The sequence below is a fragment of the Acanthochromis polyacanthus genome, chromosome 13 (genome assembly GCF_021347895.1).
Source record: "Acanthochromis polyacanthus isolate Apoly-LR-REF ecotype Palm Island chromosome 13, KAUST_Apoly_ChrSc, whole genome shotgun sequence".
Taxonomy (NCBI): Eukaryota; Metazoa; Chordata; class Actinopteri; family Pomacentridae; genus Acanthochromis; species Acanthochromis polyacanthus.
Genome location: NC_067125.1, coordinates 23,597,470 through 23,616,489, shown reverse-complemented (window position 1 = coordinate 23,616,489; position 19,020 = coordinate 23,597,470). Strand labels below are relative to the sequence as shown.

At 40.4% G+C, this 19,020-nt stretch overlaps 1 protein-coding gene across 2 annotated transcripts in view; it reads right to left on the bottom strand.

The window, feature by feature from the left end:
• tpst1 (tyrosylprotein sulfotransferase 1) overlaps nt 1–19,020 on the bottom strand; it is a 55,701-nt gene that overhangs the window by 26,690 nt on the left and 9,991 nt on the right. For both annotated transcript variants that reach the window (XM_022201024.2, XM_022201025.2), the window contains exon 2: nt 11,174–12,208. In XM_022201024.2, the coding sequence (XP_022056716.2) occupies nt 11,174–12,030 (857 nt within the window). In that variant the 5' untranslated portion in view covers nt 12,031–12,208. The remainder of the gene's footprint in view (nt 1–11,173; nt 12,209–19,020) is intronic.

Below are 19,020 nucleotides of genomic sequence, written 5' to 3'. Positions count from 1 at the left end.
AAAGATTTTAATCAGGTGTTATATAAATGTATGACTGAGCATGGCTGCAGGTGGCCTACTCGCTCTAGCTGGATAGACTTGGGTGGATGATACACAGCTAAAGATAGTCAATAACCTGAAAATATGTGATTTTGTAGGAGACTGTGTTCTGACAAGACATCATTCTTGTGTGGAAAAAAGCATTTGCAGTTCAGCCAGAAAACTACAAGAAAAACTGACTGCTCCACTTTTCGAGGTACAATTTCAAATATTCTATACAACAAAGACTTGCTGAAAATGAACCCTTACATAGAAAATACTCAGCATTATATAAGGCCATTTTCATTTTCTGGAACGCTGATGTCATTTCCTGAAAAGCTAGTTGGTTCAACTGGTGGTGTAGTATGTCTATACTCACATAAAAGGTACCGTTTAACAAACTGTCTAGTTAGAGTGACAGTTTAACACAGAGCCAAAGCAGTTTCTGGATGTTTTTTTGTTCCCACATTTGTACATTTTAAGCCCTGTACACAATTTTACCAAGTTTTACCATTTTCACAGCCAAGCAGAGGCACACAGAATATTTTGTTTTTGAATGAAGACCGTGTATTTTGCAAACACTGAGTTTGTAAATTACATGGTAAATAAAGCAATTTTGATTAAATGCCATGATGCTGAGTTAAGTTTTGGTCAAGTGCATGTTTGATCCACACTAGTTGAGTGCAGTGGTAGTCATGGCTAGCGGAGGAGCAGAGGAACTTGAAAAACCTGCTGGTCATTTAAGTCATCCGTATGCAGGCGTGAACTAACCGTGACGTCACCCGTTGGTTTCAACGCCGAGAAAATGAAGCCCGGATTTTGCTACTTCCTGGTCGCCATTTTGGATTTTTTGGAGCCAGTGACGTAAAAAGCGTCATCAAACAGGCTGGACCGGAGAGCAACTAGGGGCAGGACCAGTCTATGGGCGGGCCAGACAGAGCTGAAAACTCTCTTATCCCATCCACATTTTACCGCAGAGGCTTCTGTTGCTGTCAATCATTCCAGACAAGACTGTCTATCAAGTATAGCCACGCCCCCTGGCTCCGCCAACTTTAATGATTTATTTAAAATTCAGTATTGATTTTTTCTTAAGATCGGCCACCTGATCTCTCATTCTGACTATGAAAACTAACGGGAAAAAAATCCTGAGCTGTAGAAAATCAGTCTATCAAATTTTATTTTTTCCGGTGATGAATTGGGGTCTATGGAGCAAAAGCTTTTTGGAGCCAACCCTAGCGGACGGCGTGATATTGCAAGTTTTTGACACTTGTGGGTGGGCTTCATTTTTGGAGCCAGATGCTACGTCCATCTTTATATACAGTCTATGCCCGTATGGGAGCGTTTTGGCTTCCCTGTAAAATACAGTGATGATGGAAGAAAGGTGATGGACAAAATTATAATGGTGTGTAGACACTGTGGGACAAGAAAGCCATATGAGAGTGGAAATACATCGGGCATGACGACCTATATGAGCAACATCACCCAGATGTGTCAGTGGCAGGAGCCAAGACGAAGGCTGCTCAACAACCGCTGATCACCAGGACTGGCCTGAATAGCAGTTTCTGGGCTTCAGATATTCAGCCCCAATTAATGACGAATATCCAAATATTTGGTCAGGTCCGTAACGACCGCCGGGGGGGTGGGCGGAGAGGCGAATATTAGGATTGGTTCCTATAGTAACACCTGACGGGGAGACATGTCGGGCGAATTCACGAGACGAATACTGTTCACGGAAAGAGGGGCTAATATTCCGATCACAAAATGCTACCGTCACGACCGAATATTCGGATATTCAGGTCCAGCCCTACTTATCATCCTGCAATTAAACAGATGATCCAAAATTTGATCCAATCCATGACTCAAAACTGTGATACGATCCGAACCGTGAGGTTTTGATCCATTGCACCCCTAATATTAAGTATGTAGATGTATGTAATGCAGTTTGCTAATTGCATCGTTTTAAATTGCGATTTTGATTTAATTTGATTAATTGTTCAGCCTTTTAGCTCAACATCTTTTCAAGCAATTAAATGATACAGTGGTATTTTTGTCCTCAAAAAAACAAAAGACATACGGACAGCAATACTACCAATATACAACCAAGAATTTCACATCAGGTTTGGTTCACTTAATTTCATTAATTACACAGGTTATCACTTGATCAATAAGTATTACTTTTTTAAAATTTCACACTTTACTGTCACAATTTAAAATGAATTACTCAGCCATAATAGTATGTAACTTTAGTAACACTCCTTCAAAAAAGAGCTCACGTGGAGCAAATCTAAGGCCAAAGGCCAGATAAAGACACTCAGCAGAACAATTAAATGAGGTAGACGGTAGGTTTAAACATCCTGTCGGTTTGATTTGAGATTGATGGGAATCTTAAATCATTTGCACTCACACAGATGAACAAGTGAGGCATGCCCACTTCTCTTCTCGGCTTTAAATGAGATGTGACAAAAAACATTCTGTCTGTCACATGACCACTTTCCCTTCAGGCTGATGCTCTTAATGGCCTCCAGCTTGTCAATTATTCATTGCTGGGCCTCCTTTACCCAAGGTGGTGTTCTGTATCACCAACGACTGATAAGAGAGAATTGGATAGAGACATCAAGATTGCAAACAGGATGGAGAGTTAGGGAGGAGGGATGGAATGGTTCCCTGTTCTGGGATAAGTAATGGAGCAAGTCTCTGAGCTAGGCAGGTCCTCCACTAAATCAAGGCCAGGTAATTGATGTTAATGCTAAGGCAGGGTCCCGCTCTGGGGCCTGGCTGCCCACTGATTGAGATTTTCATGTAGATAGAGACCCGATGTTGCATGATGGTGGTTGCAGTGGGCAAGAGGCTCTTTTCTGCCAGGTGTCATGGGGGTTGACTTTAATGCACTGTGGGCAAAGTACTTGAGAGGAGGTGGGGCAAATTGTTTGCGATGGTAAAAGGCAGTTGCGCTGCCCTCAAGGCCTCTTGTGGTTGGCCTCCTCTTCCAATAATGTGTGTCAAACCCATTTAGAGAAGAGGTATGACGCTGGACCAAAATCTGTACCAGACAGGTACATCGTGTACTAAACTAGTGCTGAATGCATTCAGAGTGAAAACCTCTAAAACTACATCATTAGTGGTATTTATAATATTATCATTACAGTGAACTCACAAAGTAGAGAGACCTCCTTGTACATAAGATCTAGTTTAGACAAAGATTGTCACTAAAATAAATAAGGAGGAGAATACAGAATACAGTAGAATGTGTGATTTTTTGTTTAGGGGCCGTTGTGATTTGCAACAAGAGATCATTTTTTGTCTTAACATATAACTGAAAGAGAGAAATGTCATATGTACAACCCATTAATGAACATGTAAGATGATTTTGAGACTCTCAAATGTATTTGCACATTCATAAGTGACAGTCACTTGTAAAACATCAGTTCTGTGTCATCAGTACTTGCAAACTGCTTTCATTAAACCAGATCCTACACATTTTTACCTTTTTCTTCATGGTCATCTTCTGCTTGTCCACAAGTTACAAAGCATTGCAGTACAATACCTTTGTCCTTCGTCCTTTGAAAAAAATGTTTCCTCAACTTAAATAGGTGTAGCACAGAGCTGGATTATTTGATTAGTATTTAAATAAACTGAACTATTTTGATCACCATTTCAGTTACATTTCAAATGAAACTGTCAAACACAGCACACCCTTCTTCTTAGCTGTGAGGATGTGCTGTGTGCCGGTTTATAACACTGTAAAGTAATTATATCTGTGTTCTGAACTGCAGCTTGGCCAACACAAGCAATCTGAATATATCACCTTGGACTCGAGGAAACTGAGATGGACATGTTTCACTAATTTCTGACACACACAAAAAAAAACAGTCATTCACAGCCATTTCAGTAACTGGAGAAACAGTCAAGCCAATAAAAGTTGGGAGGTCATCTTGCTGTGCCACACTGAAAAACTATAGCAGTAGATTCTACAAAATGATTTTTTTTGTCACAGATTGTGGTAAATCAACTGTTAACTTGGCACCTTTTCTGTTATAGATGTGGATCCTTGTTGAGTGAACTGACTAACACAAAGCACAGATATGCCACTGAAACCCAATGTTTAGATGAATGAAACACTAGTAATTCAGTCTGACAATCAGTAGCACAGAGAAGATAGAGAATCTTTAAGTTCTATTCCAACTAAACATCGCAAGTGCTGATTACACTAATGTACACACTGAAGATGTTTGGAAAACCGTTAAAGTAAGTTAAATTTGCTTGGTCGGGTGAGCACCCAACTAAACCTGACAACTATTTGACTAATTTAATCACACTGTAAATCACTTTTAGCCTGGAAATCACTGTTATATCTGAATTAATCTTGGACTACAGTCTTGTCCACTGTTACAGGCCCAGCTGGGGACAGTGTCTCCATGCTTATCTACAGGGCACTGGAGTCTGTCCCCATTCATTAATATTAAATGGGAATCAATTTGTGGAGGGGTGACATGTGTGCTAAATGATCACATATGTGCATCTGGGTCCCAATGATCTCTTATCACTCTCTTCCCCTCTGTGGACATTGTGTCTGTTTTGCCATCATGTTTTTGTTCTATTTCAAGTCAAGTTGCAGCATTCTATGGTTGTGCTAACAAAAAGGTTCAACAGTCCCTTGTCTTATTCAAACATGACCACTGAAGGGTCTGGACACAGCCAATAGTGACAGTGTTAAGAGGGACAAGGACATAGTGGCCTTTCTGAGAACCTCAAGGGTCCTCGCCATTGAGTCATATCAGTTCAGTGTAGGGTTGCAAAATTCCGTGAATTTTCAAAGTTGGAAACTTTCCATGGGAATTAACGGGAATATATGGGAATAAACGGGAATAAATACGAAATTTACAAAATTATTCCAGTGTTTCTCAAATGTGCGGGGCTCAGAGGCATGACAGGGGAGGGCACGAGCGACTGGGAGGAAGAGGTCAGTTTACGTGGACCTAATTAGCTACTCTACTGTTTTAACATTGGTCTGTGTTTCTCAGCGCACAGCAATACTCAAACTGCGCTGTCATGGTAACCATCCCCAGTTCATTCTGCTCCACCCATGGTGACTAGCTGTCTGTAGTTACAGAGAATGGAGAAATATTTGATCAGGACAAGAAAAAATACAGCAGGAGACCTAAAAGACAAGAGAAGAAGCCATGCTACATTCCTTGGTGTGTTTGTGTGCAGGTGGGGTTGATTGTGTTGTTGTGTTGTTCCTATTCTCTCCCTTCTTTTTAATTTTTTCCTAGGTTATGGCTGGTGGGAGCGGCCAGGTACACCTGCAGCTACCTCACAATCAGAGCCGGCTACAAGTCAAGCCAGTCTGATCTCATGTTTGCCAGTGGGCCAGATCAGCTGCTAGGGTGCAGTGTTGGTGTCTAGCATTCTGCTAAAATCAGAAGTGTGGTGCTTTGATTTTCAAGCGGCTTTGTGTTCATAAGCTCGTCTTGTACAGAAACTTGATTTTGCTTCCTTTTTGTACAATAAATCATTTGTCTGCTACACGACCAGTTTCCCTGCCTCTTTACCCGCTTTTCTGCATATTTGTTGCTCCCCTCATCCCCTAGGTCTCGGGGACGTAACAAGACACAGAGAAAACTTGATGAATCCCATAAGCAGGAACATTGCATTGTAAAAGCTGCCTCAGTGAACAACAAAGCATAAGACCGTTCTACAAGGTCACACACAGAATCACCAAGTGCAAGAAACCACATGTAATAGTTGAGGATCTCATACTCCTGATATGGTGTCAACAATGATTAATGAGACAACCGCCGCACAATTGTTCTTTGGCCAAATATCGGTGAACACAAGACTGAACTGAAGTCAGAGCTAAAACACTTGTCTAAACACTGCAGCACATCCCCAGACAGTTACCATGGTTTGTAACTGTTAAACATTGACTGCTTTCGCACACATTCAATGTACAAGAGATTATGATATCTTTCTTTTCCAACCTATCAAGTTATGATCAGTAGAAGTTGGTGTTAAACAGGAAGTCTTACAGTATAGTTTAAACATGACATGGCTGGGCTGTGAAAAGAAAAAAAGACTAAACTGACACCAGAATGATGAAATGGGATGAAATCATAACAAAGAAAAGAGCCAAGCATGCTAAGTTGAACATGCATCTCTTTAAATGGGGCATTTTCCTAGAATTGTGGTAACCAGTTTGGCTCTACTTGCTATTCATCATTCTTTGGTTCTCATCTTTTCCCATGACTTCATCTACGACCATAAAAATACACACGTGGACAAAATTGTTGGTACCCCTCAGTTAAAGAAGGAAAAACCCACAATTCTCACTGAAATCACTTGAAACTCACAAAAGTAACAATAAATAAAAATTTATTGAAAATTAAATAATCAAAAACAGCCATTACTTTTCAATTGTTGATTAACATAATTATTTAAAAAAACAAACTAATGAAACAGGCCTGGACAAAAATGATGGTACCTCTATAAAAGATTGAAAACTATTTGACCAGAGTGACATGATTAACTCAGGTGTGTCATTTAATTGACATCACAGGTGTTTCCAAACTCATAATCAGTCAGTCTGCCTATTTAAAGGGAGACAAGTAGTCACCCTGCTGTTTGGTGAAAAGGTGTGTACCACACTGAACATGGACAACAGAAAGCGAAGGAGAGAATTGTCCCAGGACATCCGAAAAAAAATGATAGACAAACATCTTAAAGGTAAAGGCTATAAGACCATCTCTAAACAGCTTGAAGTTCCTGTGACAACAGTGGCTCATATTATTCAGAAGTTCAAGACCCACGGGACAGTAGCCAACCTCCCTGGACGTGGCCGCAAAAGGAAAATTGATGACAAATTGAAGAGACGGATTGTTCGAATTGTATCCAAAGAGCCCAGAGCAACCTCCAAAGAAATTAAAGGTGAACTCCAAGGCCAAGGTACATCAGTGTCAGATCGCACCATTCGTCGTTGTTTGAGCCAAAGTGGACTTCATGGGAGACGACCAAGGAGGACACCACTGCTGAAAAAAACTCATAAAAAAGCCAGACTGGAATTTGCAAAAATGCATGTTGACAAGCCACAAAGCTTCTGGGAGAATGTCCTTTGGACAGATGAGACCAAACTGGAGCTTTTTGGTAAGGCACATCAACTCTATGTTCATAGACTCAAAAACCAAGCATACAAAGAAAAGAACACTGTCCCTACGGTGAAACATGGAGGAGGCTCAGTAATGTTTTGGGGCTGCTTTGCTGCATCTGGCACAGGGTGTCTTGAAAGTGTGCAAGGTACGATGAAATCTGAAGACTATCAAGGCATTCTGGAGAGAAATGTGCTGCCTAGTGTCAGAAAGCTTGGTCTCAGTCGCAGGTCATGGGTCTTCCAACAGGACAACGATCCAAAACACACAGCCAAAAACACCCAAGAATGGCTGAGAGAAAAGCGTTGGACTATTCTAAAGTGGCCTTCTATGAGCCCAGATCTGAATCCCATTGAACATATGTGGAAGGAGCTGAAACATGCCATTTGGAGAAGACACCCATCAAACCTGAGACAACTGGAGCTGTTTGCTCATGAGGAGTGGGCCAAAATACCTGTTGACAGCTGCAGAACGCTCATTGACAAATACAGAAATCCTTTAATTGCAGTGATTGCCTCAAAAGGTTGTGCAACAAAATATTAAGTTATGGGTACCATCATTTTTGTCCAGCCCTATTTCATTAGTTTGTTTTTTTAAATAATTATGTTAATCAACAATTCAAAAGTGATGGCTGATTTTGATTATTTAATTTTCAATAAATTTTTATTTATTGTTACTTTTGTGAGTTTCAAGTGATTTCAGTGAGAATTGTGGGTTTTTCCTTCTTTAACTGAGGGGTACCAACAATTTTGTCCACGTGTGTAGAAAGCAGCAGCAGTGTAACTGTTGTGTCGTGATATGCTTTGACACTTGAAATGAACAAATGTTGAAACATGTCAAAGCCATACTGCCTGGGTGCTGCTGTTACATGAACAGGTATATGACTCTGGCCTGCCTTTTTTGCTCATGTGTCAGCAAATATCAGCACCGCTGCAAAGTCCTTGAGAGAAAATTCCAGGGCTCTGACGTCACTGGAGGAGGACTGGAAAAAATAACATTCTTCTACTGGGATGAATTATTTATAATTATAGCTGTGTACTGAGGTTAGCTGCTGTCAAGCTGCCTGTTAAATATGTCCTTGATGTGTTTTTGAAAAAGCAGTAGGTTAAACTTGGATAAACTGGTCATCCTCTACAACACAGTAGACAAACTACGTTCAATGAGCTTAATCTTGACTTCCAACAACTATACCTGTCCCTATGATGAATGATGAGATTTTCCCACTTATATTTTACATTAACATTTCCAATCAGTGCACAGACAGAAGCACAGATATTGAGATACTCAGATTACTGTTACATAAAAAGCCATATCAGTATATCATATCATTCATTTTTTTGACGACCTTTTAAATTACTAATCAAAGCCACAGTTCCTGCATTCAACTCTTACTGAAGAAGGTCACAGTGTACCGTTTGTGGAGAATCTGCCTCTTAGATTACCTGTGTCAAAGTATAACACAGAACCTACCTTCTCGGCAAAAACACATATGCTCTCAAACTGTTTTATATATCAATCTCATTCTTAAATAAATTATAATGCATTTTTAGTTTTACACCTCAAATGTAGAACAAAGGCACTCTTGTGAAAAAAAAGAAACTGACTCATGGCTGCACTTCATTACTGCTCCCTGCTGCTTTCTAGTTTTTAAAATGATATTTATCATAGTCAAACACATAAAAGTCATGCAACGTAAGAAGGAAAAAAGAGGGAACACATTGCCAATCAGACACTTTCAAATGGGGGAAAGCTAAAAAAAAAAAAAGATCCATCCTCACTTTTTACTACAGGGAGAGGGATGAGTTCATAAAGAAGTGCAGTAAAGGCAAGAGGCATTTGGAGGGAAAACTGCTCAGTGGTGGCAAAACTTTTTAATCAAAAACATCAGCCTTTTGATATGCACACAATAACAAAATGTGTCCCAAATGACTCCAGGCGATATGGAGTGTGTTCTGGTGCTACGTGGCAGGAAGACGGTGGCAGCAGACGGGAAGAGGGGTGGGGGGCTGGGACAGACAGAGGCAAGGAATAGGGTTGCACCCCTTCAGTTTCCTCAACAGCTTCCAGAGGCTAACCTCTCAAATCAGTGAAACTAAAACAACCCTGACAGCAGGCATGGCCACTAGGATGACCTGATTAGAGTACAGACATAATCTCATATGTTTTAAGTCACTAATGAGTAGGTTCCTCACTGTGAGCTGCTGTAGGATGTTTAATTTACAAGTGAAATATAATAACGGAAAGTCTGAAGGCTTTGCAAAAACATGGAAAACATACCATTTCTAGGCCAAAGGTTCATGTGTATTTTTAAGGTCTAGAGGAACAGAGATTAAATAGAAAGTGATACTTCCCTATGACTTGACACAGTGCTTACCTACATGTCACGTTTCTCAAGGTTAGTAGTCAGTTCATATTTTTTCCCCTCCAGGCGAAGTAGGTAAAAACTAAGTTGACATGGGCATGCCCATGCTCATTTCTTTTGCACTGGAAATGATATCCATCTGACAGGCCTGGTTTCCATGTGGAGCTTGTGGGCCTGGTACAAATCCCAACTTCTTACAACACCAAATATTTATTTATCCACTGTAACCTCAGCAATGAGCTTTTTCATGAATCTGCAGCCGTAGGAAGAAAAAAGTGAAGCCTCCGTAGAAATTACTGCTACATACAAGGAATCCCATTATCACAAAGACTACACACAGTTTCCAGTAAACTGCATTCCAAATGGGCTAAGTGTCCCAAATGTCTAGAAACCTCTGAGAAAAAATGAATCAAAAATGACTCACAGCATGACACAGAGTATTCACTGATTCACTGCATCCTCACTGACAGTTACCCCTTTAGAGCACTGGAAGAAATATACCCCCAAGCTTAGTTTTAGCATACAGACAAGAGGCCACTGACCCCCATTTGACAAATTAGTGTACTCAGCCCTAATAGGGACAAACAAGACACAACAAGCAGACAATGGAGCCATTCCATTTTGAGGAAACTGTGTAGAGAAAATCTACTCTAGAAAGGCATCATACAGGCCTATGTTGTAATTACTCTCAAAATTACAGAGTTCTGTCTAGATGTAACAATATGGACAAGTCTCAAAGACCCACTGACAATAGTCAGAGTGATGTTTCACTCTCTGGCTACAATTACTACAATTGCAGTGACGACAGTAAAATGTAAAAGTTGAACTACAACTGACCAATTCTGTCTGGAGATTCATTCAGTCAGACATAGTCACTATCAACTCATCACCTTGTCCATCTTATGCCCATGATCTTTTTTTCCCACCTGGACTTTTGCAACACTTGATTCATTTGAATCAGTTGCCCAGTTGATTCAAAACTAAGCAGCAAGATTACTCACATTTAAGGGAATGAATTACTCCAGTCCTTTCTGAATTACACCAGCTCCCCATTCAGTACAGATTTCAATTCAGAATTCTCTATATCACTTTTTATTGGCCTGTTGTTGGTTTTATTAGATAGACATAGTTGAGAGGCAGACAGGAAAGTAGGGAGAAGAATGTGGGGGAAGACATGCAGTAAAAGGCCGTGAGCTGGAATCGGACCCAGGCTGCTGTTATGGGGACTATTCATGGGTCGCCCACTCAGCCAGTTAAGCTATCTGGGCGCCTCTCTAGATTACTTTTAAATCTCTACATGGTCTGGCTTCTATCTACATCTCTGAACTTTTAACACATTTCTCTGCTTCTCGATCCTTCAGACCAGAGAATCAATTGCTGTTAAAAGTCTAACGGTCCAGGCTTAAAACAAAAGGGGCCCATGCTTTAAATGTTTCAGACCTAAGCCCTTCCTTACTGTCAGAACAGCTTGGTCAAGCCCTCAGTTCAAAAAGCTTTTAAAAATACAAACTCATTAGACAGTTATTTGCAGAACATTTTTTCCTCTTTCTCAGGTTATATTATTGCTCTTTTTAACATTTCACTGTATTTAATAATGTTTTATTGTCTTTTTTAATGTTTTATTGCTGCTTTTTAATGCTTCTGTACTCACTTGGAGAGAGACACTCCTCCTGCTTTTCCAATGAGCTCCTCGTGGCGGAGGACAGCATCATTCCAAGGAATGTCAAGAAATTTCAGCAGTGTCCTCATCCATTTCTCTGGATGGAGGACCAGCTGCTCATAGTGCACGGGTAGACATTTGTCCGTTGCCTCCAGGCACTGAGTGTACATTGTCTCTATGGCCCGATTCCACTTGGTCAGGCAGTCCCGGTAGCTGCCTAGGTCAAAGCCGGCGATGGTCACTTTCCGTGAGATCATGGAGTGCACTGAAGCCCGTCCATCTCGAATCATAAGCACAAACTTGGCACGGGGAAAGATCTTGGCCAGGTAAGAAAGCGACTTCAGTGCAAAAGGGTCCTTGTTACAGAGGAAGTTAGCGGGCTCACCGTGTTTGACAATGATTTCCAGCAGGAAGGCCTGCATGGCGGCGTCCAGCACCTCATCTGTCACACCCGCCTCATCAAGTCGCATCTTCTCCCGGCCCGAGCGGCTCCACATCTGCTTCATGGCCAGTATGCGTGGGATGACACGAGTTTCTTCGCCACAACGCACCTCTGGGTGGGCGTCTAGCATAGCTCGCATTAGTGTGGTCCCACTGCGAGGAACACCACCAATGAAGATGAGTGGCATGTCTTTGTTGTAAACAAAAGGTGTGCTAAGATTCTGGCCTGTCCGTAAGGTGGTTCGCATGCTGCCACCCAGTGCTGAAAGAGGCAGGATTCCACCTGGCTGGCTGCGTTCCTCAATGCGATGGTGACACTCCATGGCATGGCGGCCCAGGTAGAAGACTGTGACCGAACTGATGACCAGACAGGCCACCAGCAAGTTCTGTTTCAGCTTGCCAATCATGATGCAGCCACAGTCAGGAAAGAACAATATCACCACAGGGGCAGTTTAGGGGGAGGGATGGGAAAAAGGAATTGAGGGGTAAGTAAGGCTCCCACCCTCTATGGTTGTTTGCTGGGAACCGGGCATGGATCGAGCTCCCTGGTGCACAGCAGGCGTCGAGTCCCCAGCTCCATGAGGCCTGGATTGTGGCACAAAAACACAAAAAACACAGTTAGATCTGATTATTCACCAGCAACGTTAATCAAGCAACGTTAACAAGAAAATCTGATCAAAAGTGCCATTTTCTGTTCCAGATTTAAAAATAATTCATGTGAAAGATGTCAGACACAAAGACATTCACTGTCATTACTGTACACACACATCAAAGCATCTCAGAGCAAATCTACAGAGAAGAAACATCAAATTCTATTTAGATGACAGGCCTTTTGATCTCAGGCCAATATTATCGTGCAATTTCACTCTGTAGAGAGCTTTGAATCACAAAACAGCTTTGAACACAATTAGGAAAATGAAGATATTAGCAGAAAAACTAAATGAGCTCTGTCTTATTGTCCTTCTATGGAGGGTTAGTACAAGAATTCAAAGCCTACTGAAAGATAAATGACAAAGGCATTGCACTGTGATGTAGAACAACAGATTTTGCATTTTAAAAAAAGAGATCTCTGTCTTTCATCTTGCGAGACATAACTCTGGCTTTTATTCTCTGGTAGCACATGCATCATCTGTGACATTCAGCCTTCAGCCTCTAATCTCAACACAGAGTAAGCAATTAAACTTATTCTGTACATAGGACAATATGTGCTTACACACTGCAAATGCATACATACATGTCGCACATAAAATGTTGACAAGGCAGTGGGCTGGCTGTCATTTTTTTTCTGTGGCAATGGGAAGCAGAAGGTGTAGTGCTGCTTCTTTGTTGGAGGGCTTTCTCTGAGTCTCCAGTCATCCTCCTGAACAAACGTCCTGGCTGGCAGATGAGGAGGTAAGGACATGGGGACGCTACAGCAGGTCACAGCAAAGCCTTACTTGCAAACCACATATTCATGCTCGTCTGTTGTGCTAGTTTGTTTTAACCTCACATGGATAACAATTTTTATAATAATGGAGGGCAGTTAGTGATCCACAACCTTATTACCTACTGACCTTTAACAAGCAGTCAGCTGTGTGAGCCTCTGAATAAGACCCCGCCCCTCTCATCCTGCTCTTGGCCTCACACAAATAACCATGTCAAAAAGAACTCTGAGATTTTATCTTACCACTAGGTGTTCTCCTAAAAGCAGCAACATTTCTTTACAGTTTCTAATTCACAAATATGCTAGGAGCAATGACTATTTACACCAACTCTGCCACTCGAGCACACCAGCTTACCTAAGACTCTGCTCAAAACACTGTAAAATTACTCTATGCTACACAATGGAATATTGCAGTAATTCTGCCATACATGTTGGAACCAGCTGTGAAGAAGAATACTAACAAGATCAAGCCACAGCTTGCACACTGACAGGGCAACTGATTAAGTTTGTGTGAATTGAGATTGGCATCAGAATACCACACTTTCAATGTGGAAATGACTAGCCATGGTGTTGACTGTGAATTTCACTTATGATGTGTCTTCTAGCACACAAAAACATCATATGAACATGTTCACAAAGTCAAAGAACTTAATTTTCAGAAGGGGTCTGTCGGTGAATAATGAGGTAAAGAATAGGGAAATATCCTAATACTGACATGCTGTGTGAATATACAGTGACCAGGTTGAAGTCGCATATGTAAACGTGTTGGTTTTAATTCATACTGATCAACAACTAGCAAAGCACATGCAGGGTAATACTAGCAGTATTCTGGCCGCCGTGTTTGAGCCTGTAGCTACAGAACTGGAGTGGCTACACACTGCCCCTAAACAGGTCAACTACAGCAAGACTCCAACAATAAAGTACAACTTTGATTTTATAGGCTAGGAGCTAAATAATTTAACCACGCGATTGGGGCAAGGGAAATCCAGCTATCTTGTTTTCTTGATAGTCTGTTTACATACATTCCACATCACATGAGTGTGATGGTTAACAGGCCCTGTCAGCATTGTTCTGCAGCAGTATCTCTGACATTACAAAGTGACAGGCTGCTGTTCGTCACAGCAGAGCAATGAACCCAGTGCGGCCGACTGCCCCTGCATGGTAGCAGAGCTGTTTGGATGCATCGTTATCTGGGCTGAACATCACCGAATGATACAAGACATTATCATCTTCTTTGTTCTAATTCACGAAGTTTTTATTAGCGAATTTGTTCCCTCCCATAAAATACATAATTGTGCCATTTAATGTCCTGGAAGTATGTTTAAGATACATGGAGATTTCAAGGTCTTCACACCTATGTTTACACAGTTCATAATTGGCAAGCAGCATTTTTTTTTTTAAATTTAGCTTTCATTTATACAGGTAGTCTCATTCTCAAGAGAGACCTGTCCTTAAACAACATTACAAGACAACATTGAGTCACTGACAAACAACATTCTAAGGAACCTATATTAGACAATTTAACAATGCAATATAACACTGAGTACCAGACAAACAGAGTCATGACAAAACACAACATAGACATTAAAATGGATGTACAAAGCACTGAGCAACGAAGCTAAAATGCAAAAACACTAAGAACAAGTCCTAAAAGATGATTTTTCCATAGTGTTTTTCCATAGTGTTTAAAAGACATTTGAAATCCTCCAGGGGAATCCACTGCTGATGAATGCAGAAATCAACAATTTCTGTCTATGCCCGGCCCCAACAAAAACCCCACACTAAGAAACACTAAATTTGAAAGCAGGATGATCAACAACAAGGAATAAGACATGAATGACTAAGTCTTAAAATAAGAGACTACACATTTGGACGGAGATGCTACCACAGAAATTTAACAAAAGGGTTTACTAAATATCACAAAGTTATTACATCTAACATCATCTCTATTGTGGTTAGCCAATATGAGGATTCCAACTTAGGGATGTTACTCAAGGGGTTTCTGTATCCCAGCAACATGCCTGGTGAATAAAATCTATTAGACCGACACTGGACATTTGCTTCAACTTATTGTTATGAAATGTTGATTGCACAAAGCATAACACCATCCATGTTTAGACTGCTTCTCTACAAGCCTCGCTTTCACTATGCAATTTCAAAATCTCCTGGAAAAAGAAGGTTCAATTTAATGCACAAACGGTGGAACAACCAGACTGACTGTGGAAACTCTATCCAGCAAAAGAAAAAAAATCCCCCCAGTCCAAGGATGCAAAGGAAACTAAGAGAGAGAATGATAGACCGAGGTAAAACAAGAGTTATGAGGTGAGGAAAACAGAGAAAGCCATGTGTCTAGTATCACTGCCACTTGGAAACATGAAGGAGAAAAGTTGAAAGATGCATGTTTGTATATAAAAGTTGAAGATGCTGAATTTTGGCAGACAATAGACATAAAACTACTGTGTGTGTGTTTTTTAATTATGCATCTGAGTAATCTGTAAAGAAAAAATTGATCTCACGTTTTGAGTAGTCAGAAAAAGCAACATTCATACCCTGAATTCCATATTCTCTTTACACTGAACACAAACACCCACATCTGGTCTTGCACTGATGAATCTCTTATATGAGCCTTTTCTCTCTTCAATCTTTTTATTAGAAAAGAACAAAGCAGAGAACAACTTTCAGAACTTCAATATATATCCCATATATAACTTTTGGTTATTGTCTGGTTAATGTGGTCTCTGCAAGTCCAAGATCATTTGCAAGAGAACACACTAATTCACTCTACAGCCACAAGTACATTGTGCTTGACAAGACCAACGTAGTGGTGACTACCCTCTTGAGAAATGATTTAGCCGACCACATCTTGCCAGTTTCAGAAAGAATCATTTAACATAAGCGATACAGTTGTTATTTAATGTGTCAGATACATATTGTCTGGCACTCATCTCATTTTCTGGTTGAAGAGGTTGTGGATTTGAATTAGCCCAGAACTCAAAATCACTAATAAAGATTATTTAATATCATTGAAATGTTACTTTTAACTTTAGTTGAGAAGCTGGACCTTAATGAGGCATCTGAAATGGCTTGAACCTGGTAAATTGAGTCAAAATTGTATTTCAAATCATTAAATGCTATCAAATTCATGGACTTTACACAATTTCACTGTTTCACAAAAATGTGGATTTATTACAGGTACGCAAGTACCACAAACATACAAGTATGGGTAAGCTGCTGGTGATGCTATTCTAAGTTAGGGCACACAGCACTGAATATCCAATTTTCTGTTATTTTCCAACTCATTTTTGTCAATACAGATACCAGTATAGGTATAGTTTTTCCAACTTAGATGCAGAGAACATCAAGTCTCTCCTGTGGTGGAATGAATATTATCCTTAGCCCTTATACCCCTGTCATGATGGCCCACTGACAGGTACAGACACAATGCTTTTCAATTGCTTACATACTGCGAGAAACAAAAAAAAAATTAAAAAGTACTTCCACTTACCAGGTAAAACATGACATAATTTTTTTTTGTAACATTTACAAACAAAACTGTAGACATTTAACCTGATAACCATCTCTGCCTGTCAATGTCCATTTTGGTCCAAAGCTGATATTTCATATTTTGGCCAATATCAACAATACTACTTGTGCCATTGTGAAAACAGGTCCATATTTTGTACACTGTATTGAAATCTATTTAGCCAGGTTGGGGTAGACCAGGCCAAGCCAATGCACCACTCTACCATCTGCTTCCCCTCCAACACCATGTTGCCAACTTCTTCTCAGTGGGTTGCTCATGCTTAATGAGCCAAGTGGCTGTTGTTGCTTTTAAGCAAATATCCTCAACTGTTAACTTGTAGTTATACAAGAAAGGAGCGTTTCACAACAGAAAAATTACAGCTAATTCCTTGTATTAGCCTCCCTGTGAGAAGGAGCTCATGCAAGACTAAGCTGCAGATAAAGGCTCTGTGCTGTGCCCAAGGAATGTAGAAAATACTGTAGAAAAGGTCTTACAGTGCAGCATGTGACATGGTGTATTTCTTTGCTTTCCTGTCATCAGTCTTTGTCATTTCTTATAGCCCACCCACAAATCTCACATCTCTGTGTCTTCTCCTTGGTGATTCAGTGTTACAGGGAGGGGCAATTCACAAAGCACGCTAGGCTGCCAACACCTTTAGTCTATTAGTGGGAGTACAGAAGGGCCCTGCTGTTTCCCCAAGGCTGCCGCAACTGCACTTAAAGGGAACGTCCACCTACAGATCCACTTTTAAAGCTACATATGATCAATCACTCCTGGCAAGTCTCACTGAGACTTAACATCCTGTTTTAAGGAAGACCTCACCAAAACAGCAGCTACATAAAATGTTACAGACGGACCATTCAATCAGAGCACAACTGAGTTTCAGTGAAAAGAAACATGGCAGTCAACACTGCAAAATGGAGAGATGAGAGGTGGGAATAAAAGGAGTGGAAGTGAGTAACAATGGGTAACAATGGATGATTCAGAGATGACTGAGATGCTATTGCTACAGGTCAGTCAAGCCAAATTAGACAGAACTGCTCATACAATTATTAATTTTAGTGCTTTACATAACATGTAAAGAGAGTAAAGATGTATTAAAAGCAGTGTTAATCTCTGAATTATTAAATCTATAATTGCTCAAACTTGTGAATCTCTCACTTCCTCATTAGATTTCAGGATATATAATGTATATCCCTTCATAGCAAAATTACACCACATCTGCTCTGAAAGTCCTAAGCCTTAAGTACAGTGAGGATGCTCTAAGAAATAATGCAATGAATAGTTAACTTTAAGCGGAACCTATATGAGCTGCCTTATTTTGCACAGACTCCAAAGGCCTTGATAAAGCTTTGTCAGGGTTGAGAGCCAGTGTCAGTGGAGACAGTGTTATTTATGCTTCTTTAAAGAAATTCTCCCTGCATGATTTGTTTAAGGTTTGTGCACAATGGAGTCACTAGTCTTTGATTCTGATTCTTAATCACTGGATGGATCTCTTTTCAGATTCAGTACAAGCACTAATATCCATGTTTCTGATAGTGACAGAAGAAAAACTAAACAAAAAAAGAGTAAAGCATCTTATTTCTGAAGAGGGTTCAGAGGATTAAAAGCAGACATTGGGTGCACTAGCAAAAAGAAAAGAAAGTTTCTCAGATGTTTATGTTGTTGAAACATCAAAGTGCAACAATTTTGCCTGAACAAACCAGTTTAGGATTGGAAGAAATCTGTATAAAACAAGAACTATATGATCAAGGAACATGTAGGAGGAAAAACTAGATCAAGGCCTTAGAGTTTTTCAATACTTTTTGCTATTTAATACATGAAACTTGACTGCTTAAACATTAGGTGAATGCATAATGTTCTGACCCTAAATATAAGATAGATTTATGCAAAAAACAAAATACTGTCAAACACTGCATTGGACCTTAATTATTAAGGACACTGCAAGAAGCTGTTTCATTTGGGTGATTTTGTGTATTTCTGTCTTAAACATTTTGCATAGCATGACTGACAAACCAGCAAAAACCAGAAATGGAAAAAAAAAAATCCCCTCAGAGGTAAAGTGCTTTGACGGCCTGACTGATAAACTGCTGTTGAGATTCACAGCAGTGTCACGTTACACCTCACACCGGGGCTGATATGCGTTTGTGTTAAATTAATTGACGCTCTTCTCTCCTGCTACTGATATTTCATCCTCCTCGCAGGATATTTTTCCCATTGATCTGTTAGGAGAAGCAGCGGAGGTTGAGGCTGCTCTCCATGGAGTAACGGTGAAACCAAACCACATCAAACACTTAATAATGAAGGTGACTGCACCTCATGAAGCCCTGATGTGAGAGGTCTGTGACAGCAGAATGTAACAGCAGGAAACCAGGACTTCCACTCATTTTTCCGTCCTGATGTTAATTGCTTGATAAGAACAGCAGCCAGGTTAAAAGGTTTCTTCGATTA